At 34.0% G+C, this 27,931-nt stretch overlaps 1 protein-coding gene across 1 annotated transcript in view; it reads left to right on the top strand.

The window, feature by feature from the left end:
- Positions 1-27,931, top strand: part of LOC108741471 — a 100,129-nt gene that overhangs the window by 44,937 nt on the left and 27,261 nt on the right. Inside the window, exons 13-25 of the mRNA XM_025977290.1 lie at positions 490-866; positions 1,270-1,520; positions 1,577-2,030; positions 2,652-2,875; positions 2,945-3,077; positions 11,392-11,560; positions 11,675-11,714; positions 11,773-11,905; positions 11,969-12,125; positions 12,185-12,803; positions 14,595-15,082; positions 17,772-17,944; positions 26,309-26,815. Of these exons, the coding sequence (XP_025833075.1) occupies positions 490-866; positions 1,270-1,520; positions 1,577-2,030; positions 2,652-2,875; positions 2,945-3,077; positions 11,392-11,560; positions 11,675-11,714; positions 11,773-11,905; positions 11,969-12,125; positions 12,185-12,803; positions 14,595-15,082; positions 17,772-17,944; positions 26,309-26,815 (3,725 nt within the window). The remainder of the gene's footprint in view (positions 1-489; positions 867-1,269; positions 1,521-1,576; positions 2,031-2,651; positions 2,876-2,944; positions 3,078-11,391; positions 11,561-11,674; positions 11,715-11,772; positions 11,906-11,968; positions 12,126-12,184; positions 12,804-14,594; positions 15,083-17,771; positions 17,945-26,308; positions 26,816-27,931) is intronic.

The following is a 27,931-nucleotide window of genomic DNA, read 5'->3' as shown; positions in this document are numbered from 1 at the left end:
TATATATATATATATGCTAGCGAATAAGAAAGTTGGAATTGAATTTGTATACATATTCCTTCAAAAATAAGTCACTAACTCTGCCAGTTTTCGCTGATCCCACACAGTAGCCTAGATATAATTAGATTAGTGTGTATGTTTTAAAATTTTCGGTGCAGTCAGACCTGTTATTTCTGACATAATTCGTACACCTCCGTTAGTTGCAATATCAGAATTAAGACTTCAATCAATACATTGTTGAAAATTGAATTAAATAAATAAAAGATGGTTATCGTTGATATACCAGAAGGCGTTAGTTCCGGTAAAATATTGAGTGAAAGATTGTCTTTAACGACATTGAGAGAAAAATGGACTTCAACGGAAAGTATCATATCCGATTTCCTCAATTATTTAGTGGATTATCAAGGTTCTTATCAGTTTATTTAGGAATACTAACCATTTTTTTAACGTATTGTAATACTGTGAATAAATAATTTAATTACATTTAAGAAACTCCCGGACCTCCCGGAGAACCATTCGTAACCGACACGGGAAGAAATTGGATTTCTTTAACATGGAGCAAGCCTGAACCGAGAGGAGCAGCCCCCGTGTTAGCGTACAAAGTAGAAGCATGGCAGAAGGGTGGAGATGGAGCTAGATGGGTAGAACTGGGGGTTACTCCAATTAACAGCTTTGATGCTTTCAATTTAAAAGTGAGCGGAGAGTATCAGTTCAGAGTAACACCAAGAAATAGATACGGATGGGGAGAATCTGTTATAAGTGCACCAATCCTGATAGGGAAATCGGTAAAATTACCGGAATTCATGGTGGTATTACCAGGACAAGTAAAAGCACTACAAGGATCTGATACCGTCTTGTCATGCGAGGTATTTTTTATTATTTAAAATAGATGTCAACCACACAAATAATATGTGGTGATTTTATTAAATGAAAATAGAAAATTGTTATTCAAAACTTGAAAATTGTGCTCTCTTTCAGTCTCCGTAGACTGTAGCATGATAGAAAATACTACAAATGGCGCAATAAACGCCATCTGTAGCATGATGCTACATTTTAGAATTACGTATACTCCAACAAGGTTCAAACTTTTTGGATCTCATCGCGATCCGCGTCTGGCAGTTTCGACAGAATACAGACCACTTCGAATTATTTTATTGTAGCATGATAATTTATTGTTCAAAATCTTCCCCAAAGTCCCATTCTTTCTAATAAGAAGTGGACTTTTAAAAATCCAAATTATCCTTTCTATAGACAATAAATTGATTTAAGGTTAATGGAGAACCGTTCCCTGACATACATTGGTACAAAGATGGCAACGAAATATTGGCAGACCTAAATGAACGTTACCAAATAACCGAAACAAATGGAACTTGCAATTTAATCATTTCTGATTTGAAAAATGAAGATTCGGGCCGCTACATTTGCGAAGCAAGCAATAGGATCGGTAGGGTGTCCACATTCGCTCGTCTTTCAGTTGTTGACGATCCTAAACTCATTGAAGCAGACGATCATTTAAAACTGTAAGTGGTTGAATTACTACTTGTAGAAGTTGAACTAGAAATAGTCTTCATTTTAGAGCTCTTCAAGACACGGACTTGGCAGTTAAAAGTTCTCCTCAGTTTACAATGAGACTTCGAGACAGAAGGGTTCAAATAACTTACCCTGTACGTCTCACTTGTCAAGTGATTGGACTGCCGTTCCCAACAGTAACCTGGACGAAAAACGGGGAAGAAGTTCATGAAGATAGTTGTCACAAATTTTATGAAGAGGACCACTTTATAACACTAGAAATAACTAGAACATCATTGGAAGATGCAGGGGAATATCGAGTTGTTGCCAAGAACCAGTACGGATCTGTATCGTGCGGGGCATCCCTAATAGTAGATAAGGGAATAAGGGCGTACATTGCGCCAGAATTTTTCTGTGTTCTAGAACCAGAAGAAGTAGCCGTTGAAGTCGGAAAGGAGCTTCGTCTAAATGGAAAAATTGAAGCTTATCCCAATGTCAGCGTATTGTGGTTAAGAAATGGGGTAAGTTAAAAAAAAAGGAATCAATTTGTGAAGAACAAATCATTATCTTTCTTCCTTGAGCCAATTGTAAAACTGTCTACAATTCTAACTATCTAATATACCCCTCTTAACTCCTGTTTCTGCTTCTAATGTCTCTAATAATCTTTTCATGTCTGATGAGGTGTCCTACCAACTTGTTTCACCTACTTCTTATTGATTTCTCTGCTATTGTTTCCAAAAACTTAATAATTGTGACACTATCGTCTTCTAAAAATCTTTCCAGGGATTTAAATGTATTTCTATGTAAGATTGACAAAATTAATGGTCGTTTCCTAAATTGACTTGGCACTCTTTCAAAAGAAAACTCATGAATCAGAATAACGTAACAAAATAAACTTTACGTAAATAAATCGTCGTAAAATATAAGACATAGAAACTGTTTATTAAGAATAGCGACCCGTTTAGTTAAAATAAATAAATAACTAACGCTTCCGGTTGTATCACCGGAAATTGATATATGCAGTAACGTTTCATGTTTAGTATTATATTATAGTTATCAACAATGTATTTGTATTTCCCTATATTTAAAAAGACACAGACGAAGTATGTCTACTTTAATTACTACAACAATTAATTTTAAAGGTTCGACTTAGACCATCGCGTAATGTTATCATGACGCTTTCCCCGGATGGCAGGGTGGAATTAACAGTAGCAAAAGTTACAGTAAAAGATGGTGGTGTGTATACATGTGTTGCTATGAATGAAGTTGGAAGAGCAGAGTCAAAATCCAAAGTTGTAATTGTCAAAAAATCACCCGAAGTGGAAACGGAAGCAAATATTGTAGAAGAACCGGAATCTACCACACCGTACGTTTAATTTTTTTGAGTATACATTCGTTTCACAAATCCTATTATTCCTATTTTTTATTTTTAAAGGTACTCCAAAGAGCCGAAGTTTTTGAAAAAACCCCTCGCAACGGAAGCATACGAAGGAGATGACGTAGTGATTTTGTGTGAAGTTATTGGCGATCCCAAACCAGAAGTTTATTGGCTGAGAGATTTCTTGAAGGTAAGCGATTTTTGATCATCAATAGAAATTGAACTAACAAAATTTTAATTTGATTTTAAAATGAATTAATTCAAGAACAGGACAGTCAATTAGTTCACGGTAAGATGCCGAATAACGTTTTGGAAATATTACAAATAACAACATCAGTTGACAAAATTAATTAAGTTTTGTTTCTTAAAAAAGAGGACTGTTTATCATCAGTTCTTTACAAATATCGCACAGTTGATATCAAAAAATCGATTCTGAATAATCCTTATCATTTTCAATGTGATGTGTTGATGTTGACTATGGGGCGAAGTAATCTGTTTCGACAAAAATATCTTGGAGTAGGTGTTCATAATGTCAGATCAACGCGTTAGGCTACGCTCACACTACAACTCGATTGTTCAACGACAGTTTAGTCGGTCGGAGGTAGGTTATGGGCGCATTAGCAAACTAAACTGTTTAGTACCACATCTGTGCCCGCATACGAACTGAACTGTTGTTTAAAAGAGAAATAATCTGCATCTAAGGCAATGCTAAAGTGGATTTGGTAGAGACGAAAAACGTATAATAATAAAAGATACTGGATTAGTTTAATCACCCATATCATGATTTTACATATTCTAGGAAGCTTTCAAATTCCACAGAATGAGTGTGGCAAGTCCCTTCGCATTACAGTCACTGTACTTTTTTTAATTTTGTCGTACAAGGCTGGTTTTCTTTCAACTATTCCGTAAATAAAACTTTTAAAATTAGAAAAATTTATAAACCCAACAGTTCGGTCGCAAGGTACACGCACAGACGTAGCTATCTTATACTGTAAATCTGTCGGTTGCTCAGTTGGGTACAAGTCGTGACAATACCCAACTGAAAAGTTTGTGAACAGTTGTGTCGGTCAATGCGCGCGTATTCATATAATATTACCATTCACGACAAAACAGTCGCAGTGTGCGCGCAGCCTTAACAAGGAGATTTTTTCTTGTAGCACCTTTAGACATTTAATTATCCGAATTATTGCAACAGTTGTTTGTCCAACTAATAGGTATACTAATTTTATTGGCGGTAATGCTTGATTCGATTTATAATTAATATTGTAGGTAGATTAATTAATTAAACAAAAAAGACGTGTCTAGTTTTCGTCTTTTCGTTCAGCGGCTCCATAAAAGGAGACGTTATTATCTTCAATTTTCTAACGCAAAGATAATTTTGCAATACGCCACGTTCCTTTTAGAGCAACCACAATAATATAAAAACTGGGACATTCTGTACCCACAAACTTGTATCTAATTGTTGTATATTTCTTTACCACAAATACTACATAAGTTGAACCCGTTCAAAACAGCTGCATATGTCCTTGCGGAATGCCTTAAATATTAAAAACTTATCTACCTGTAGACATATAAATAAGTCGATGCCATTATTTTTTAATTGGGCAACAATCCATAACAATTAACAACATTTACTCAAATGATATGAATTATTTATCAATGAATAAAAAGCAATTGATTGTACGTTAACAATAATAGTTACAAATTAATAATTATTATTATAGATAAATTGCTGATTTCTAGAATTAATATCCCGATTTTCAGTGTTAATTTTATTCGTTTTAATATTTGGTGGTCTTTAATCCTTCTTTGACAGTTTGTTTGACTTAATTTTGCAAAAATCGGTTTTAAATTGTTTTTCTTCTGACCATGTGGCTTTGTAACGTATCCCCATTGAACTTTTAGCTTCGATACCGCCAAAGAGAAGTCTTTCTTTTGCCTTTCATCACCAGTCTTTATCTCAACTCGATCGAATCCGGTATATATTATATATGTTACATGGACAATATTATCTTTCTCGCGGTATGAAGTCACCTTCCAACGTTTCATTCTTCTGGTTGTGATTTGTTCTTAAGTTTCTTATCAACCCCCGGGCTAAGTACTGCTCCAGGTAAAATCGAAGGTATAATAACACATACAAATCATCAAAAGGGACATTTTGGTTAGTTCTCCGTCTAATTTCTCTTTTTTTAAATACGATTATTTTTCAATCCTTACTAAATCTAAAGTAATACCTGAGTAATCTTATTATATTATGTATTTTCGTTTTTTCTGTCCTTTTTCCAAATTTAACTTTAAAGTTATTTTATGTAATTTGCAGCACATATTACGTGCCTTTAAAATAATAAAGTAAAATTTTTTATCCTAACTGAATTGTTCATAGTTTTCTTTAAAAAAACCATTTACACGTAAAACTGTTTTACCACCATGTTATACTGAAATTTTTTATTTCAGAATGTGATTTCGTCTTCTAATAAACGATTTGTAAAAATTACCCTCTAAATTTTGTGCTATATCATATAGAAATACACTAAATATTGTAAATTTTAACTCAAATATGACGATAAATATAAAAAAAAAGTAAGTTTCAAGTCTTACCAAATGGTTCTTCAAATATCAACTTAATTGCTAATTCTTGAGTTTTTATTAATGGTTCAGTTATTTTAATTAATGGTCCTACTTTTCAGAAACGAAAAACTATAACTTTCCAGTTTTATCATTAATTTTATGTTCGCGACAGATGTCTAGGTACATAATTTTATGATAATATACAATAAAAAGTGCACACATTTCCCAGCACGCGAAATTTTATTAGTCATGCGTCCCTGACCAATTAAAGTTAGTGTCATGTAGACAACGCTCGGCTTGACAAATCTTAAACATTGTAAGGTAGTAGGTACCTGTTCACAATTTTTTTTTTGTTTTCTATAAATTAATAAGCAAAAATATAAGAAATTTTTGCCAGATTTTATAGCCACAAGTGTGCGTATGACTAATATTAAAGAGGGAGCGCAGTTTTTTTAATTTTATAGGTATCTACATAATATTCAATCCAATATTTGCAAAAAATCAAAGTATATAAGGTCGAAAACCATCTTATTAGGGAAATTAGTTTCGCTCTGTTTCTTTTGGTAAATTTCAATTAGATCCGCCGGAATGCATAATAACAATTTAGGCCAGAAAGAATCTCACTTACGTGGTCTCCAACAATGTAATACATATACACAAAACCCTATAAAAAATTATATGTCGTCTGCCCTTTTTCCATGGGCTTATTAATCAAAGAAGCCGCCTCGAACTTGAAATAATTTATTGGTTACGGCACTGGTTCGTTTCGAGACATTCTTTTCGGTTGAAAATAAAGAGGTAATCATAAAATCTCATTGGACCGCTACTTGAAATTGAGATTTATGGTCCAATTATTTACTGGATTCTGACGAAAACTGGACAAATAAGTAGCAATTTAGGCGCGAAGCACAAATCATTCCGATTTGAATCGTTTGTCTGCATTATTTAATCCCGCTGTCAGTCAAGAAAAACGCTATAAGAAGGAAAAGATTCTGATCGAACTTTTTTTGTTGTGTACGTATATTCAGGTATTAAACGTCACACCTACATACATATATTCAGGTTCGACGTGTACGTGTATTAATTTGTGCATTATACAACAAGGTGTATGTTTGGAGCGCGGCGCTGTATGGGTGCGAAACATGGACAGTGGACGCAGCGGAAAATAAAAGGTTAGAAGCGCTCAAAATGTGAAGTTACAGGCGAATGATGAGGATACCGTGGACAGAGAGGGTTAGAAATGAAGACGTATTAGAAAGAATAGGAGAACAAAGGACTCTGTGGAAGTCAATAAGAAACAAGGCGAGATAGGTTAGTAGGACACCTTCTCAGGCATGAAGGTCTAGTCAGAGACATATTAGAGGCAGAAACAGATTAGATTACTGTTCGCAAATAGTTAAGGATGTGGGTTGTTTTAGTTTTAGGGAAATGCAAAGATTAGCTCAGGATATGAAAAAGTGGAGGTGCGTGTCCAACCAGTCTTAAGACTGACGACCTTATGATGATGATACACCAAGAGGGGTTTATGTTACTTGGTAGTGAAAATATGCCACCACGAAAGAAAAATGGTACAGATGATTCCCAAAAAGCATACATACCTTTTGTTTTACACAATTAGACTACATAATATAATTTCTTCTAATTATTTAACACTTTATTAAATAATTTTGTCGAACCTGTAAATCCGAAATAAAATGTAAACTTATATATACACTCACATAGGAGGCTGGTATAATCATACTTTCGCCCTTGAAATCAGAGACAAACATCGCACTTTCGTCAGGAGTATGATAAAAAAATTATAATAATATCCTTTTGCTTTAAAAAGGATGAATATGCGCATGTACATTGTACATGTAGTTTGTTTCCAATTTTTTTTATTTGCTGAGTGCGAAAAAAGAAAAACGATTTTATTATTCTTACCGTGTTTTCATTAAACATTATAATATGGCCATCTTACATCAGAATCTTTAAAAAGGTCATTGTTATTCATAATACAATACAGAATCGCTGTTACTGAATCGTATAAACGAATGTACCAAAATTGAACACTCGAGGTGTCTCTTCTTTTTAAAATCGCATACCATAAAAGGATAACCACAAGCCATTTGGTGATATAATTTTCGTCAACATTTAAACTTCATGCCTACACGTGCTTATAATTGTATCTACCTGTACAGGGCGTTTCTTGATGTATAATTAAAAAAAATAAAAAACATTTGGTAATGCTACTGTCTACGTTTAGTCTTAGGTTTGTATGTTGAAAAATACGATATATTTTTGTCTTAATTAAGAATCTCTAATTGTCTAAAATAATGTGAAAATTCATTTAATTTTTATTCACTCCAAATTATTTCAAATTAATGAGAAAAAAATATTACTGCTGTCACGCCTTCGCCGGGAATCGAACTCGGGTCCCTAGCTGTAAGCACCATTGCTCTACCACTATGTTATGAGAGGTAATAGCAGGAATAACGACGATTTTGTAACCTACATATATACTTAGGCAAGATCGGCGTAGTCGAGTGGTAAAGCAAAGTCAAGGACCCGAGTTCGATTCCCGGCGAGAGCATGACAGCATTAACATTTTTTCCTCATTGATTTGATGGTAAAAATTAATTCTCTTTTGTGTAATTTGTAGTGAATTTTTAATATTGTTCGTAAATCCTCGTCTCTTATTATTAAACCCGGTTTTACAGGTTTAAAGGCACCAAAGTTATGTGATCGAACTTTCTTGGGTACATTTCTAATGAACAAGTGCACTTCTAGAATTTATTTTACAGTTATAGTTTGTGTGGTTTATACAAAACTTTTACGGAATGTATGTACTATATTATGTTTTAAATTACAATCTACTAGAGGATATAGTCACGCATTTACAATTAATGTCGTTTTTATAACCGGCATCCAAATCGTCAAAAGTTTCTAGCTGTATTATGCTATGAACACTTTCTTCTTTGTTATCTGGGATTAGGCATAAAGCAGATAGGATACGATGTTGACTGTTAATAGAAAAAGTAAATGATGATATTTACTATTATTCCTTTCTGTGAACGACTATAAAGAATCCAGTTCTAAAAGGGAAACGTGTTATTAAGTCTTAGCATGTTATCCGTAATACATGAAAGTTGTTTCTTTGATTTTTAAACGTACCTACCAGGTTCAGAATTCAAAGATAAATTGTAAGCTAAGAACAAAAAAAACGGACAGACAGACATACGAGTGATCCTATAAGGGTTCCGATTTTCGTGCGGACGTACGGAACCCTAACCCGAGAACCAATTTAATATTGTAGTTGAAAAAAGAACATGTTTTTCCATATAGGTACATTCAAACTACAAATTTAAATCAAGATTGTTTTGTTGAAAGATTTACCACCGCACGGTATGTTCAGACTAGGTCAATTTTCATCTATTTTCAATAACAGTGAAAGCTTTTTATTTTAAAAATATANTATTAAAAATATAAAATATATATATTTGAGACCCTTACAACAAGCCCTTTTATTTGATATGTCACACGGTACAGTTTACAAAACTTTTTTTTTTTAATTTCTTATTGGCCCCCTAAAAATGACTCCCATGTTCAAAATTAATTTATTTACGTTGTGCGTCTGCGTTTGGGTCACAGAAATTCATATGTATAATATATTTCAACTTAATCGGTCCAGTAGATTTGGAGCAAAGTGATTGTGATAGACGGACAGACAGACACACGGGTGATCCTATAAGGGTTCCGTTTTTTTATTAGGACGTACGGAACCCTAAAAAGTAAGAAAACTTGAAGTAAGCAGTACTTTTCACTGAGTCCTTAAATAATGACAATTGTGCATGTTTGTTAAACATTACTACATTAAATCTATTCTCAGCTAAAACAACATTTGTTTGCGAAGTTTAGAAGGTTGTTGTTATTCAAAAGAGTCAAGAACTAATCGTCATCGTGATTTATGAATTAGCAGCTATAACTTCATTAAACAAAAGCCCACACCTTTATTAGAAATTCACGCCAGGTAGAGATTAGATTTAGTCGAAAATAATTATAACGAATCGAACAGCATACTAAACGATAAAATGATAAATTGTTTCCAAAATAGGCTCGACTAGCTAGACAAACCTATCAATAACGTTGTTAATTGCGGAGTAGTAATACACCATGTTACACCTTAGCATAACCTTATTACGTCACACGTCCTGATTCCGGCGGATGTGCGAATGGAAAAACAAATTGCGTGTGTTTTGAGAGACGGGATAAGAAAAACAATTCGACTAGGAATAAAGATTAACTATATGTATGTATGTTTATAAAAGTTATAGATCTTTTAGCGTATTGAGAGTAGAATTTTTGCATGCGGATGCAGCACGCAACCATGGACAACGGCATACACATTAGCTGGTATGGCTAACTTCACACCGGTGCGGTGCGCGCGCAGTTTCCGTTGTGTACTGCGTGTAATTTCCTTTGCACGCAACTTCAAAAATCCAAAACTTGTTAATTTCTAATTTTAAGTGATATTCTTACATCACAAATCTAATCTTGTTGACTTTGATAATAAGTATATTTACTTAACTTTACAATATGACAATATATATATCTAATGTAAAATGCATAATGATCTAGAACCCTCGGAGTGCAAGTTCTACTTATATTCCTTAAAAAACTGAAAGCTTTGAGTAGCCACGTTGAATTATCTATGAACCGTACAAAGAAATACCTTAACAGGGTTCTAAATGTTCGTTTTCGCTTACTTCAAAGTACATATAATATGTACGTATATGTATATACAATAGGTAAAACTACCTTATGTAGTATCAAAGCTTCGTGAACACGTTTCATGATCAATCTAATTTAAGTGTACACTGGATAAAATATACTTGCAACTTTCTAAACTAGCAACTTCCAAAACAGTTGCTTCCTACGTACAAAGACGTTCGTAAATATTGTGCAAATTCTATAAAAGGACAAGAGTGTCTTTCGTTTTTACACTATTTACCATATAAAATCGCTGACTGGAATGTAAAGAACATTACGTATTTAATCGTCCTTTGTTTTCACTGCAAATGTACGTAAATGACTCAATAAGGTCTATCTATTTTGTCACTGGACACGAGAAAAACGCTACGAGAAAAAAATTCTATGTGATACTTAATCTGACATTAAAGTTCAAGATTTTATGGGGGTTTTGTTTTGTTAACGATTTCAAAAGAGCTTCATAGTATATTCAAGCCATTGCGTTAAAAACGTGTTAAAATAAATACCTAAGCCTATTTTTTATTATTTTCATACCGAAGCCTCCCATTTTAGATTCATTTTTCAAAAAACGAATGTACCTTTTTTGTAACTGCTCGGGGAAATCTTTTTACTAATAAATATCAGTTTATATACCTCTTTATCAATACGTAATCAGTAATTATGATAATCTTTATCGCAGATGTTTGAAAAAAATAATTATATCACTTCAAAAGAGTTATCATGTGTCATTACTACAAATGTTAATGATTTGTTAGGTTTATACTCTTTGATGTCTGAATACCTATTATTAGGTACCTAATATGAATTTTCTGTATTAGAATTTTCACGATAACTGACTTTGTTAATATTAAATATAGTAAATATTTATTATCTTACAAATTCTGTTTTAATTGCGCCTGCAGGATTTTATTTATTATTTGCCTCTATATTAACTAATTTCTTCTATAATACAATAATCTAGGTATTANTTCAATTTCAATTTACGGTTATTCAAAATCATTTTGTGGATTTTTTTAATGGTTTCGTCCGTAACAGCCTCTTTTGGGCGTCCACTGCGTTCACCGTCTACAGTCGAATTCCGATTCTCATATCCTAACTCATTTAGTCGTACCTGAAAAAGATAATTTATGAAAAATATGTAAAATAAAGAATAAAGCATAGTATTTTAATAAATTTTCTGTTTTCAGCCGGGTTATTATAGAGACGCACCCCATTTCCACATAGTGGGCAATGGTCCAGAATATCGACTAGAAATTCCCCAAGTTAAACTAGATTTTACCGGAACATACACGGTCTTGGCCAAAAATTGTCACGGAGACACCAAAGCAATTATTTCCTTACAAATTTTCGCAAGAGGTACGAAAACTAAACTTTCAAAAATACATAATTTATTTATTGAATCGTTACATACTACCATTTACCTTAAATTTTTATGGGTTTATTAATTGTTAATTTTTTAATTACAAATAGATATAAATGGCGACAAAAACGGTATGGACAGAAGAATTAGGTAAGAAGGTGTATTTCCTGTGCTGAAAAAATTAATAAACAAGTACTCTAATTTGTAGCAATTTACAAACCATTCCAAAGATAACAGGAGAACTAAAAAATATTCGATGCTGTGACGGGGATGAAATTACTTTTGAGTGTCAAGTAGAAGCCTCACATCCCCCAGATATAAGATGGGAAAAGAACGGAAAGGTAATATTTCTTTCGTCAAACAATCTTTAAAAGAAATTTTACATCTACTTTTTTGCATTTAAGCTGATTGTACTAGGAGGTGATTTCTCAACCGAATTTGAAGGTAAAACAGCGAAATTAAAAATTAAACAAGTGTATCCCGAAGACGAGGGTGAATATACTTGCGTAGCTTACAACGAATTGGGAAAAGCTTATACCTCCGCCTGTTTAGTAGTCGATGGTATGTCTGAAACAAGAATAATATCAGTCTGAGTTTACATTTTAGTTTTTCCTTTTTAGTCCCAGAAGAACGTAAAGCCATGCTCACTCAGACCTTAAATCGCCCATCCGAAATATTTTCTACTGAATCAACCCCTCGCTCCACACCCCGAACAACCCCTGTCCGTAGCGTATCTCCCCGACCTCGCCAAAGAACAACCCCTACTTCATCTTCCCCAAGAATACGAAGAATGAGAGCGATCGCTCCAAAGTTCTACGCCGTTCCCCACAACAGGGTAGCAGAACAGGGCGAAACTGTCAGATTCCAATGCGCCATTGGAGGACATCCTGACCCGTGGGTAACGTGGGAAAAAGACGGAATCACTGTCACACCGTCTTCCAGGATTTCCATAAAAGAACAGGAAGACCTAAAAATTTTGGAAATTGCGGAAGTTACAAGAGAAGATGCAGGACTTTACAGAGTTGTGGTGGAAAATAATGTTGGAAAAATTGAAGCTAGGGCCAGACTGGATGTCATAGCACATAGGGAAGCATACGCAAGAGGTGTCAGAGCTTATAGTGCTTCTCCAAGACCAGCACCCGTCTACTCGAGAAGATTAAATGACACCTTGTCCAGGATTGGGAGCTATGCCAGGTTTTCCTGTGAAGTCCGGAATGTATATATACCACATATAAGATGGTAAGTGCAGCACACATAATCAAAAAAAGTAGAAATCAATAAAGCTAGAATTAAAAGCGCGCTAATATTCGAAGAGCAAATAATAGAAGTAGTGATGTTCTAAATGCAATATTTTACTGACATGTAACAGGTCAATTGAAAAGTCCCCGGCCTAAAATAGTATTTTATTAAACATAATTCCCTTCAAGGGTGATACACTGATTATAGCGATCCTCCAACTTTTCAATACCATTTTTGTAGTACGATTTGTCCTTTGCTTCAAAATAGGCCTCAGTTTCGGCGATCACCTCTTCATTCGATGAAAATTTTTTCCCAACGAGCATTCTTTTGAGATCTGAGAACAGGAAGTAGTCGCTGGGGGCCAGATCTGGAGAATACGGTGGATGCGGAAGCAATTCGAAGCCCAATTCATGAATTTTTGCCATCGTTTTCACTGACTTGTGAGACGGTGCATTGTCTTGGTGAAGCAGGACTTTCTTTTTCTGCAAATGCGGTCGTTTCTCGGCGATTTCGTCCTTCAAACGGTCCAATAACGCTATGTAATAGTCGCTGTTGATGGTCCTTCCTTTTTCAAGGTAGTCAATGAAAATTATTCCACGCGCATCCCAAAATACAGACGCCATAACCTTGCCAGCCGACTGTTGCGTTTTTGCACGCTTTGGAGCGGGTTCATCGTGTGCAGTCCACTCCGATGACTGTCGATTGGACTTCGGAGTGAAATGATGGAGCCATGTTTCATCCATTGTCACATATCGACGCAAAAACTCGGGTTTATTACGCGTGATCATCTTCAAACACTGCTCTGAATCATCAACTCGTCGTTGTTTTTGGTCAAAAGTGAGCTCGCGCGGCACCCACTTTGCACAGAGCTTTCTCATACCCAAATATTCGTGAATGATGTGATGTATACGTTCCGTTGATATCTGTAGAGTGTCTGCTATTTCATTCAATTTCAATTTACGGTCATTCAAAATCATTTTGTGGATTTTTTTAATGTTTTCGTCCGTAACAGCCTCTTTTGGGCGTCCACTGCGTTCACCGTCTTCGGTGCTCATTTCACCACGTCTAAACTTAGCATACCAATCCTTGATGGTTGATTTTCCTGGGGCAGTGTCCGGAAATTCGTTATCAAGCCAAGTTTTTGCTTCAACTGTATTTTTTCCCTTCAAAAAGCAATATTTTATCAACACGCGAAATTCCTTTTTATCCATTTTTTTCACAATAACAAAAGTTGCTTCACTAAAAATGCTATAATTCACAAACTAATGATCCGACAGCCGTCAAATTTATAGACGCGTCTTTTGAAGGTTAGGACTAACTGAAAATCATATGGATTTAGTTCTGGTGCCGCCATCTATGTGTCAGGCCGGGGACTTTTCAATTGACCCTATTACATATTAAAAGAATTACGTGATGTGCCAAACTTTGTTGATTTGCCTTTGATATAGCTTCAAAGGTACAAATCACCAAGGTTATTTGTATTTTAACATTAACTCACTGATCCGTCGACTGACATAGATTCCTTCGTCAGTACTCTAAGTACTTCTAGGACACAAGTCAACTTGATATTTGACTCACATGTCTGAGTCCTTGTCCAAAGTGTAAATTTATTAATTAACCGAAACAATGATGTCGTCATTAATGTAGAAAAGATATTCAAATTCCATTGTTAGTAGATAACAGGGGGATCATGAAAAGAAAATAATAGACCTAATTTTTGATATAGATTTTATTGACATTATGTATTCTAGTGTTGAAATTTGAATAATAATCGTACAATTTTGCCATCAGGTACAAAGACGGCATTCCCGTAGAAGATTCTCCAAAACACCAAATCACATGGAACGAAAACCAAGCATCTCTAGAAGTCAAAGACGTTATAAAGGCAGATGGAGGGACATACACGTGTATCGCCGAAAATGAAAGCGGTTGCGCAGTGACCTCTGCCAAGTTAAATGTAACGGAAGCGGAAGTTGTTTCTTCCATTCATTACGAGCCTCCCCAAATAATCCAAGAACTACCGGCCGTCAGAGAAACAGTTGAAGGTTTAGCGGTATGTTTAAGAACTAAAGTGACCGGAACGAAACCTTTCGATGTGATATGGATGAAAGACGGATGCGTACTTCCGGATTGTGACGATTTTCAACAGAAAGAAAACGACGACGGAACTCTGGAATTGTTTATCAATGACACGTTCGAACAGGACAGCGGACAATACATGTGCGAAGTTTTTAATGCGTATGGAGATACGAGAACGAAGTGCAAATTAATTGTGAACGGTAAGTCAATTTATCTATGATATGATCTCATACGGTGAAATTGATATTGATGCTCGGATATTTTCAGACAAAAGCTCTGTTAATCATAATTAAACCGACGCGTGGGCTAAATAGCGACCCAGTTTTTATTAGTTCAATTAACTGATTGGATTGGTACGTTTGATCGAAACAATGCTGAAATTTAACTTTGTTTACTAGGTACTTCTAAATGGCCTGTAATTACTTTGACACGCACTTTTCAACCCGCTATGGGATTGTTTAACGTTTATTGCACTTTTTAAAAACACAAGATTGAACATACAACGATACACCAAAAGTGAAACACTGCTTCACATATTTGTCGATAGTAGAATCTATTTTGCGTTGATAATATTTACTTTTGTTGTAGTTAGTTTCAAATAAACTTTTGCTTTTTGTAAAATTTCTTTCATTCATGATCGTTTCTCAAGTGGAAACCCATTCATATTTGAATATTCCAAATGGTAGCTTTTCTAAACGTGAAAATGGAAGTTAAATGTCGATACCTACTGTATTTAATATCTATGTTACCGGAAATGTATGAAATCTGTCATTGTATACAATTCCTAGGAAATGTTTATAATTAAATGTTAATGTGAAAATTCATTTTCAATTTTTACCCACTATAAACTTAATTTTATACATTTGCTAGTACAATATCGGAATTTTATACAATTCCTAAGAAATGTGTATTAAAAAATGTTTGAAACAATATTTTATAGATTTCTTAAATAGCCTCGGAATTGTATATATTTCTAGGAATTGCATACAATTCCTAGATTTCATACATTTCCGGTAACATCTATATAATGTTGATATCCTTTGAGACTTCTAGTATCTTACAGCTATACATATTAGACTTCAAATTATTCAGTACTTGTCTATTTTTTTACTGCTACAAAATTTCGTCACGTAAAGATTTACTATCTATCACTTTTGGTATGTTTTCGTTCACATGTAGGCTTCAAATCGACCTATTTCTGTCAAATTTAAACATCAAGCTGAAACCGTCTACAGATTACTTCAAAGTAATGAGAAAAAATTGTTAATAAAAATAACGCCCTCGCCGGGAATAGAACCCGGGCCGCAAGCCTTACACGCCAATACTATTGCTACTAAGCCACGAAAAGTAGCAGCAGCAACAAGTTTATTACTACTAGAAACATTTTGGTGCTCGCGTCCTTATTATAGGAGGTTTTTGACATGCATTTTGGTCGAATTCCATTAAAACATCTGCCCATTAACTTTATAAAACGGTTTATAATTGGATGACATTGATTCTGGTCGATTATGCTGTTCCTCACACCATAATTTTGCATTTCTTAAACAGATCACACCTCATACAGCATACAAAACGACTACTTAGCTATCGGGTCCTTTGTAAAATCAGTTTTCATTGTACGGTTCGGTAATTCTTTGGCAGGAATGGAAAGGTATTCGAATCGAAATTCCTCTTCCGTTTCGAAACAGGTTACGTACGAATTTACGGCGTGTGTTGCACCGAGGTAAAACTTAATAAACAATTATTTCTGGCAATAAATTATTCGTATAATGCGACTACGTTTTTCGAGTGAAAGACGACCAGCAGGTCCGCGTGCGTGCATGCACAAGTATCAGTCTGACCTAAATGGCGATCGGCAGCGGAGAACAAAACAAAAAAAATATAAGAAAAGAAGAAAAACAGTCGCGAGAGCAGCTGTTTTGCATGCCAGATGGCTGCAGGATGTCTTGGCGCCTCTGATGACGGCGATCGCGATCAGCAATCGGCAATGCGTGGGCGGTGTTCTGGAATTTGTCGCATTTTTCGCATGAAATCAATTTTTAATTAAGATAAAACACACATAACAAAGGATACCATACCAATCATAGACTAACATTAAATGGCTGTATTAGAACATTTAAAAATGGTTAAAACATTCTTTCTAAAGTGAACATTTCTGGAATTTTTCTCGTATGAAAATATATTAGTTTATCATGCTTTAAAAACCCCCTTCAAAGGGCATTATTTTAAGAGGTCTCTCAAAATATTTAGAAATTTCCGAAATCGTCAAAACAATTTTTTTATTTTTTATTTTCTTTTCTCGTACTTTCACTATTTTCTAGAATAAAAATGATATAAAGATCCTGAAAATTTCAGGTCGATATTTTGATATTTAAAGGTCGCTCAAGATTTTTTAAATTGAATGAATATTAACAACTTTTTTATTTTTTTTTTTGTAGAATTTGACATACAAAAGAATCGAAATAAGACGAGAGACGCCAAAAATTTTTATAGACGATTTAAGTGAAAAAAAATAAAAAGATTAGTTGATTGGCTTGACTACTTGGAAATTTAAAAAAATCTTAAGCGTCTTTTAAATATCAAAATATCGACTTGAAATTTTCAAGATCTTTGTCATTTTTAGTGTAGAAAATAGCGAAACAACAAAAAATCGATTTTCGATGATTTTGGTAATTTTTAAAAATTTAAGCGACCTATTCAAAAAATTTTTTTAAGATTTCTTTTAAAGGGAACTCTTAAAACATAAAAAACTAACATATATTCCTAGGAGACTCGAAAAAATATATTCGTTGTTTTTTAGGTCAGCCTACTTGTATTTGAATAAGCTACGTATATACTTAAAAAAAAAAATAATAAAAATGACTGTGACATAGTGACCATTATTTACAGAAAATTCTCCACAAACATCTGCATTAGAATTTAAGAAAATTCCAAATCCAGTATTAATAAATGTAGGAGGAGAAGCTACTTTCTGTGTTCGAATAGCCACCGATGGAAATCAGAAACCAATAATCAGATGGGAAATCAAAGGAATTCCTGTAACTCCTTCAGACAGAATAACGGTAAGTTAGTAAGCTCGATGTCTTTAATAACAATTTTTGTCATGAAAGAATATTACGAATACGAATGCCTACTATATGGTACGATTGAGATATTGCGTTTTTTACATAAAACTTAAAGTCCTAAGTACCTTTATTATGGCAATATATAAAAAGTGTAACAGAAATAAGCGCCGAGCTTTGGAGGGTGTAAACTGGGTGTAATATCGTATGGTGAGTTCAACAGTGTGATTAAGGGCAATTTATAACTTACAATCCGAAGCTGGTCCTGTGCGTGAATTGGCAACATAGCTGTCTTCTACTGAATAGTGTAGCGCGATAAAAACTCTGCAGCTACATGGATGGAGAAGTAAACATTGTCGATTTTATCGAACGTTAAAGATAAGCAAAGTGAAGAAAAAAGTATTGGCTAATCGTCGAATCGAAATTCGTATCAAAATTGTTCAGATTCGACCAAAACCAACATTGCATTAACATTGCTAAGGAGCTGTTGAACTCCGCGACGACTGAACTTTACTCCAAAGGGTCATAACTGGTGACGAATCATGGGTTTATGGTTATGACGTGGAAACCAAAGCTCAATCATCCCTAGGGAAGCTGAGTTAAGACCGAAAAAAGCGCGCCAGTTTAGGTCGAATGTGAAGGTTTTGCTTACAGTTTCCTTAGATTGCAGGGGCGTGATGCATCATGAGTTTTTCCCACAGAGTAGAACGGTCAGTAACGAATATAACCTGCAAGTTATGCGCAATTTGCGCCCAGCAATACGCCACAAACGCCCGGATTTATGGAAGAACAAAAATTGGCTTTTGCACCATGATAACGTCCCTGCTTGTGTGCGAATGCTAAGCAATGGTCTAAACCTCTAGGCCATGCCGCTCGGTCCGCAATTGAATTTACCTGTACGTTTATCTCACAAACGGGGAGCATTGGGACATTTAATTTTCATGTTATACAGTGCTTCATCGGCTCCTGCAAGCTCGGCAGTTATTTCTGTTACACCCTGTATAAACGACGTCCGCTCCCAACTCAGCTTTGTATATCTGCATTATTGGTCCGCACTGTATATTCCAATAAAGTTACTATACACAATATAATGTCCTTTTTCATATATTGTATCCAACGATCAGTTAAGTGCTGTAGAAAACAGTTATATTGCGTCTATTTATATGAATGCCATCAAAAACTAAACAGTTGCGTAATAACGTACATTAGGACCGGTATAAGAACTGATAGCGACAATAAACGACCAGAATTTTTATGGCTTTCTATAAAACTATGTATTTACAGCTACGGAAAAAGTGGAAATAAAACAAATGTATAAGTAAAACTTGCCTACTGACATAATCAATAAGTACTCATTAAAGAAATGTTATCTAAATGATTTTACGATCATGCTACATCGGTATTAATTTAGTAGAAACATAAAAATACAGAAATAAAAAAATATACATTTATTTTTAAGTAATTCCTTAATCCATAGTGTACTGTTATTATTATTTTTTTATTTTTTATATAAGGGATCATATAATAATATTTTTTCAGTGTTTAAAACATCTGCCCATTAACTTTATAAAACGGTTTATAATTGGATGACATTGATTCTGGTCGATTATGCTGTTCCTCACACCATAATTTTGCATTTCTTAAACAGATCACACCTCATACAGCATACAAAACGACTACTTAGCTATCGGGTCCTTTGTAAAATCAGTTTTCATTGTACGGTTCGGTAATTCTTTGGCAGGAATGGAAAGGTATTCGAATCGAAATTCCTCTTCCGTTTCGAAACAGGTTACGTACGAATTTACGGCGTGTGTTGCACCGAGGTAAAACTTAATAAACAATTATTTCTGGCAATAAATTATTCGTATAATGCGACTACGTTTTTCGAGTGAAAGACGACCAGCAGGTCCGCGTGCGTGCATGCACAAGTATCAGTCTGACCTAAATGGCGATCGGCAGCGGAGAACAAAACAAAAAAAATATAAGAAAAGAAGAAAAACAGTCGCGAGAGCAGCTGTTTTGCATGCCAGATGGCTGCAGGATGTCTTGGCGCCTCTGATGACGGCGATCGCGATCAGCAATCGGCAATGCGTGGGCGGTGTTCTGGAATTTGTCGCATTTTTCGCATGAAATCAATTTTTAATTAAGATAAAACACACATAACAAAGGATACCATACCAATCATAGACTAACATTAAATGGCTGTATTAGAACATTTAAAAATGGTTAAAACATTCTTTCTAAAGTGAACATTTCTGGAATTTTTCTCGTATGAAAATATATTAGTTTATCATGCTTTAAAAACCCCCTTCAAAGGGCATTATTTTAAGAGGTCTCTCAAAATATTTAGAAATTTCCGAAATCGTCAAAACAATTTTTTTATTTTTTATTTTCTTTTCTCGTACTTTCACTATTTTCTAGAATAAAAATGATATAAAGATCCTGAAAATTTCAGGTCGATATTTTGATATTTAAAGGTCGCTCAAGATTTTTTAAATTGAATGAATATTAACAACTTTTTTATTTTTTTTTTTGTAGAATTTGACATACAAAAGAATCGAAATAAGACGAGAGACGCCAAAAATTTTTATAGACGATTTAAGTGAAAAAAAATAAAAAGATTAGTTGATTGGCTTGACTACTTGGAAATTTAAAAAAATCTTAAGCGTNACCAAAAATTTTATGAGCGTGGAATTATGCTACTACCAGAAAGATGACAAAAGGTGTTGGACCAGAACGGTCAATATATAATTTAATAAAGTATTTGTTTATTATACGAAAACTGTCTTTCATTTCCACAAAAAAAAAACGAAATAACTTTCCGAACAACCCTATAACATTTCTTAAAGTGTTTAGTTCATAAATTCCTTTATTTTATTGTTTGGCTTTATGATATTTTGTGAATATTCTCAATGTTACACAGACGAAATGTACCTACGTGAGGAATTCCAGTAGTTCCTGGTAGTATGAGGCTTTTTTGATTGTCACTAATACTTGGCTCATTGTTAGCTCTTTCTTACTCATTCTCAGAAATTTTCTGTACCTGTTTGCACTCGACACCCTCTCGTCTAGCGACATTCAGTAAATTCCAACATTTATCCAACTCCATGGAATGTTTCAATTAGACTCCACACCCTTTGCTAGTTGTTCTCTAGTTTTAAGTAAATTTAAAGTAGTTTTGTTTGAAAACATTAATTTATTTCATTTCATTTATTCATTCATGAAAAATAAACAATCAGATAACTACTTGTATTAGTTTTACAATAAATTAATTACTTGTATAATGTCAATCTAGGGTTTTATGCACCGGTATAATTAATAACATACTGCAACTGAATTAGTTTAAAAAGAAAGTACTGCTTCAAGAAGTAGATTTTATTACAAAATATGAAACATGACATAGGTAGTTACATTTTTTATATGTAATTGATCGTAGCCAAAAAAGCATATTTTGTTAGTTACATATTATCTTGCAGTTGTTGTTGTTGTTGTTTTACCTGTAGGATACAAACAACTTAATTTACACTTTTAATTGTTGTTAAGAATGAGGTTTGGTGATAATAAGGCAGTCCGTGTAATTGGATTTCGAACCAGCTACTGTACAAAAGTTGAAAGGCATTATTTTACTTTTAACGAACACGTCTCATTAAATTTATTACCAGTTTTTACTAATGAGTATCATCAAATCAGTGCAACAGCAACGTATGTTTGTAGCCGTGTACCACTTTGCAATGTGTCCCGAAAATGTTCATCTTGCACTCGATCCTTTGGAAAATTTTAAAACACACTTACAGTTATCCGTCGTAGTTTCGCTTGAATTATAGCTGATAAACGTTTAATACCGATTATGACCAAAGAACTATAATTTTAATAAAAAAATCAAAAGGACATACGATATTCTTAAAATTTAGATATACGTATTTCGAATGACACCTCATTCTGTATTTGAGACAGTGGTTACTGTGGTGGCTTCGCGTAGCATTCATGTGAAATACATTTATTACCACTTATAATTCAAGACTTATAATTCTGATAAAAAGTCAAGAGACAAAATTTGATGTTCTTAAAATTTCGATATACATCTTTCGAATGACACCTCATTTGACTGTATTTGATATGACGATTACAGTCGTGGCTTCGCGTAGCATATATGTGAAATTAATTTAATACCATCTATAATTTAAATAATACCATTATTCTTCTAATAAAATCTAAGAGCAAAGGTACGATTTTCTTAAAATTTCGATATACTTCCTTCGAATGACCCCTGTATTTGACTGTATTTGATATGACGATTATCGTCGTGGCTTCGCGTAGCATATATGTAGAATACATTTAATACCATCTATAATTCAAATATCACTATTCTTCTAAAAGATCAAAGAGTAAAGGCACGATGTTCTTAAAATTCCGATATACTTCCGTTGAATAACACCGCATTTGACTGTATCTGAGACAGAGGTTACTATGGTGGCTTCCCGTAGCATACATGTGAAATACATTTTATATCTACCACCTATAATTCAAGAAACATTATTCTTTTAAAAAATCAAAGAACGTAGGTACGATATTCTTAAAATTTCGATATAATTCCTTTAAAGGACATCTCGTTTGACTGTAATTGATATCGTGATTACTATAGTTATTACCGTTGTTACTTCCCGTAGCATACATGTGAAATGCATTTAATACCACTTACAATTCGAGATTTATAATTCTGATAAAAAGTCAAAGAACTTACAATATTCTCAAAATTTCGATATACTTCCTTGCAATGATACCTCATTTGACTGTCTTCGATATAGCGATTACCGTCGTGGCTTCGCGTAGCATATATGTGAAATACATTTAATACCATCTACAATTAAAGAACCATTATTCTACTAAAAATCAAGGAACATTGGTACGATGTTCTTAAAATTTCGATATATGTCCTTCGAATGGCACCTCATTTGACTGTATTTGAGACAGCGGTTACTGTGGTGGCTTCGCGTAGCATACATGTGCAATACATTTAATACCACTTATAATTCAAGACCTATAATTCTGATAAAAAGTCAAAGAACATATACAAAGTATGATGTTCTTAAAATTTCGATATACTTCCTTCGAATAACACCTCATTTGCCTGTATTTGATATAGCGACTATCATCGTGGCTTCGCGTAGCATACATGTGCAATATATTTAATACCACTTATAATTCAAGACCTATAATTCTGATAAAAAGTCAAAGAACATATACAAAGTATGATGTTCTTAAAATTTCGATATACTTCCTTCGAATGACACCTCATTTGCCTGTATTTGATATAGCGATTATCATCGTGGCTTCGCGTAGCATACATGTGCAATATATTTAATACCACTTATAATTCAAGACCTATAATTCTGATAAAATTTCGATATATTTCCTTCGAATGACACCTCATTTGCCTGTATTTGATATAGCGATTATCATCGTGGCTTCGCGTAGCATACATGTGCAATATATTTAATACCATCTAGAATCATTGGTAGGATGTTCTTAAAATTTCGATATACGTCCTTCAAATGGCGCCTCATTCGACTGTATTTAAGACAGCGGTTACTGTGGTGGCTTCGCGTAGCATACATATGAAATACATTTATTACCACCTATAATTTATGAACCATTATTCTTCTAAAAAACCAAAGAACATAGGTGCGATATTATTAAAATTCGATGTACTTACTTCGAATGACACCTCATTCGACTGTATTTGAGATAGTGATTACCGTCGTGGCTTTGCGTAGCATATATTTGAAATACATTTAATACCACGTATAATTCAAGACTCATAATTCTGATAAAAAGTCAAATAATATACAATATTCTTAAAATTCCGATAAACTACTTCGAATGACACTTTCTTCGACTCTATTTGAGATAGCGGTTAGCCGTCACGGCTTCACGTAACATATATGTAAAAAACATCTAATTCAAGTTAAAAAGTTAGAATTATTGGTACGTTATGCAGTAGCGAGAGTTGAACGATATATTAGGGACGTTTTGAATACTCATATTTTATTTAGAGTGGTTTTATTTATGTGTTACCAGTGATGAACATCTAAAATTTTACTCTATCAATATTACAAGAAGTATACAATAAATGGGACATTCTCAGAAAATTGGTTACAATATCCGTTAAAATGACGACTAATCGCCTTTTCCTAATAAGTAGATTAGTCATCAAATAAACCGCGACAAACTTTCGAATGCGTTTGATGCATATTGTTTATTGTTTTCCGATCGCATTATCTATGAGGAGTAACGTACCTATTAATGGTACCAAACGCCGCATCGCAGCGTGCCGCATGGGATTTGTCTTGCACAACGTCCTTTTGGTACCGTTAACCACGAAACGACGTAAACGACAACAATAACAACTGCATGGACATAACATAACATAACATATAGGCACTTTTATCGTTAGTATTATAGAAAGTGTGGCAATTCAGTTTACCCACTTACATTTATATGTATGTATAAGTGGAAAACATTATTTGTACATACATATGTGTTATGAGACGCAGCACATGGTTCACTTTTATTTTCTTCTGTTGTTATATGCATGCTTTTCAAGTGTTTCATAATACGGATGACATCAGCACTTGTATGTTAACATTCCACTCAATGTTTTATTAATTTTATTGAATTGTTAACTACCAAGAATGCGATCCATTTTTTGGGCTTTGTATCTTAAATGGAAAAACGCAAACTTTATATGATTATTTAGTTGTCCGTCCATCTGTTTGTTTGCTTAGTTCTAAAAACGGTTAGCACTGAGGAATATGCATTTACATGCACAAACTTTAAAAGTCAGGTTTAAAACGCGTTTCTTGTAGTTTAGCAATTTGTTAGAAGGCTAGTTTTCAAAATCAAATTCAAAAATAAACTTTTTTTTACAGTAACCTTACCGAAAGAACGATATTCTTCCCTAACTTTAGAGTTGAATCCTGAACATTCCCTTCCGAGTAAGAAATAACATTTGCTTCTTATTAATAATAAAAGGTTTCATCATCCACTGCGTAGTTTCCACCTTCAGTTTTCATGCGAAATTATCTTTCCTAATAAATAATAAATACGATTTCTTCCCTGGGAAGTTATGTGGTGTTTCCTCAAATCAGAATAAATTTACTTTCAGGGAAGAAGTATGCTAAAATATACTACTAGAAATTACTGGTTCCGCTCCTGGAAGTTTGCCATTTCAGTCTCGAGAGGGAATGCTATACATTCTTTCCTTCGTGCATACTATGCTAATTTTGATAAATGAAATGAGTCGAATATTATTTCTGAAAAATTGTGGAAAATGTTAACAATATCTGAAAAAGTAATCAGTATCATCCCATTTTCCATTTACTTATTTAATGTTTCTTCACTTGAAAAAATATTTGAAATTAGTATTAAAAGAAAATGATGTTGATCACGTTAAGTATATGTAGGTACAGATAAAAGTACATATCAATGCGTCAGTTGCTAACCTATCTCGCCTATTTCTTCCATGTAGTCCTCTGTTCTCCTATTCTTTCTAATACCTCTTCATCTCTAACCTTCTCTATCCACGTTATCCTCATGATTCGCCTATAACACCAAATTTCGAAAGCTTCTAACCTTTTCCTTTCCGCCGCGCCCACTGTTCCTGTTTCGTACCCGTACAACGCTGTGCTCCAAACATACACCTTTAACAACCTTTTTCGAATTTCTAAATTGACCTTTAGAGAGCATAGAACTGACTTCTTTTTATTGAAGGCGACTCGACCTTGCGTTATCATCTGCTTTATATCCCTACTACTCCCTCCGTCCTTGCTTATCTGACTTCCTAGATACCTAAAATCAGCCACTTCTAATTTTTTGTCTTCTATCTTTACAGTACTGTTTTGTCAATACCGCTTCTATTTTATTTAAAGCTATCTTTAACTCCTCCGTGTTAGATGCTAATACTGCTATATCATCTGCAAATCTAAGCATACTAATCTTTTGCCCCTTTATATCTATCCCTACAGTACTGTCTTTAATGATGTTGATCGCGTCTTCGACGTGTAGATTAAAATGTATTCGCTTCTGTACGTTGCTGCTTCAGCTCTATAACTACCTGTTGCTCTTTATGCAAACAAAGTATCACTCTAGCATCTCTGCAACTCATCCCTACATTTTTAAGTATATTTAACATCTTGTCCCATTTAACGGCCATCATGGAGGTTCTTTTTTCCTGTTTAGTACAGAACCCCGACAGATTTCCCGTTTCGTCACGCGAATTGTTCCATCAAAAATGCTAAAAAATTATCATCTTCTATAAATGATAATATATATGTTTTTAATCGTTTATTTTGTTTTGTCAATCAGGTGGAAGAGCTAGACGACATCAGTATCCTGCATATCTCGGGTGTGACACATGAGGAAGCGGGTCCCGTCTCTTGTCTTTCTTGCCTGCCTCCGACTAATGTATCGAAAGACAACAACAAAAGCAGCAGCAGTACAACTCATTTGACCGCGGACCGCGCCGCGAACGACATCGGTGAGCCGTCATTGCCGCGAAATAAAACCGAAATCGGTGAAGACGATACTGTAAAAAGTTCGAAACGCTGGATCCGTTGTTGTGTCGATCTGTCGGTAGTTCCGGATGTGCACGTTTTCGACGACAATCGTCTTTATTGTTACTCAGGTGATGAGAATGTCCGTGAAATAGAGAGTGATACTGCTATAATGGGTAAAAGGAGTGTCAGAGAGATGGAAGAGCCGGCTATGATACTCGAAGGGCCTGAAGATGTTACTGCCCTTGTCGGAGACCGAATCCTTCTCAAGGCCACGTATATGGGCAAACCGGAACCGCGAGTCAAATGGAGCAGAGCGGTAAGTTCATTATTCCATAATTGCAGAAAATTGTATGAAAAATGCACTTCTTGCGATTAAACTTCATTAAATTCTTTATATCAGAATATTCAATACGATTATTAATGCAATTTACACAATTAATTTATATTCTCAAACATTAACAATATACTAGATCAGTTATTATCTACTTCTCCTTGTCTTTACTATTCATCTTCTAATTCAACAACTTCATATATTTTTTGAAAATATTTTTATCAAAGGCCTAATCAATCACAGCGATTGTAGGGGTTTAACAAATAAAACTTTTTTGAAACATTATACAGTACTTTTTCTTTATTTTCCTTATTTATTTATGAAATGTTTCACACGAAGATTTCCGTTCCGATTCATATCTTTATTTAATAAAGTGCAAACTGTATGTATTTTATGTTTTACAAAGATTTTTGTGTACTAATCTTTTCTACTTATTAATTATACGCATAATTAAATTACAATGTAGTATGATGAAATTTTTTAACCAAATGTGTAAATAATTTGATATGAAATTCACTACAAAACGACGCTGAGCCTTTCAAGATAAAATCCCCAAATTTTTTACACCAATTTTAAGTAGCTATATTTATTTACTAATTGGAAGCAATTTCTAAATTTTAGCAATGTATTGTTATAAAGATACTTTTAGATCAAAAGACTCAGATACAATTAGAAAAAATGGAGAAATTATACCTATACAATTTCTGTTTGAGGTATTGTTGTTACTATCAAGGTTTTATGATTCAAGTTAAACCTTTATTATAGGTCACTTTAGCTTTAACTTCCTTTATAAGACGATGATCATTGCTAACATTTTTTTGCTGAGCAATCATAACAAAGCAGCGCAATTTTATCATTGTAAACAATCTGTCTGAATTGTTAAGAATAATAAGTGCAATAAATAATTGTTGCTTATTTAAAGTTGTTATATACACTTGTATGAAAATAAATAAAAGTGAAACACAAATACTGGTATGCAGGGGAAGAAAAAGTAGGGAAAGAGTGAATATAAAGATAGGAGACGAAAAATTAGAAGTTCCCTAGACAAAAATTTTCATTCTCTCAGAGTCTTTCAGCGTTTCTGAGAGCGTCTCTCACAGT

Source organism: Agrilus planipennis, unplaced genomic scaffold (genome assembly GCF_000699045.2).
Source record: "Agrilus planipennis isolate EAB-ADULT unplaced genomic scaffold, Apla_2.0 scaffold24, whole genome shotgun sequence".
Taxonomy (NCBI): domain Eukaryota; kingdom Metazoa; phylum Arthropoda; class Insecta; order Coleoptera; family Buprestidae; genus Agrilus; species Agrilus planipennis.
This window is presented reverse-complemented; position numbering and strand designations above follow the sequence as displayed.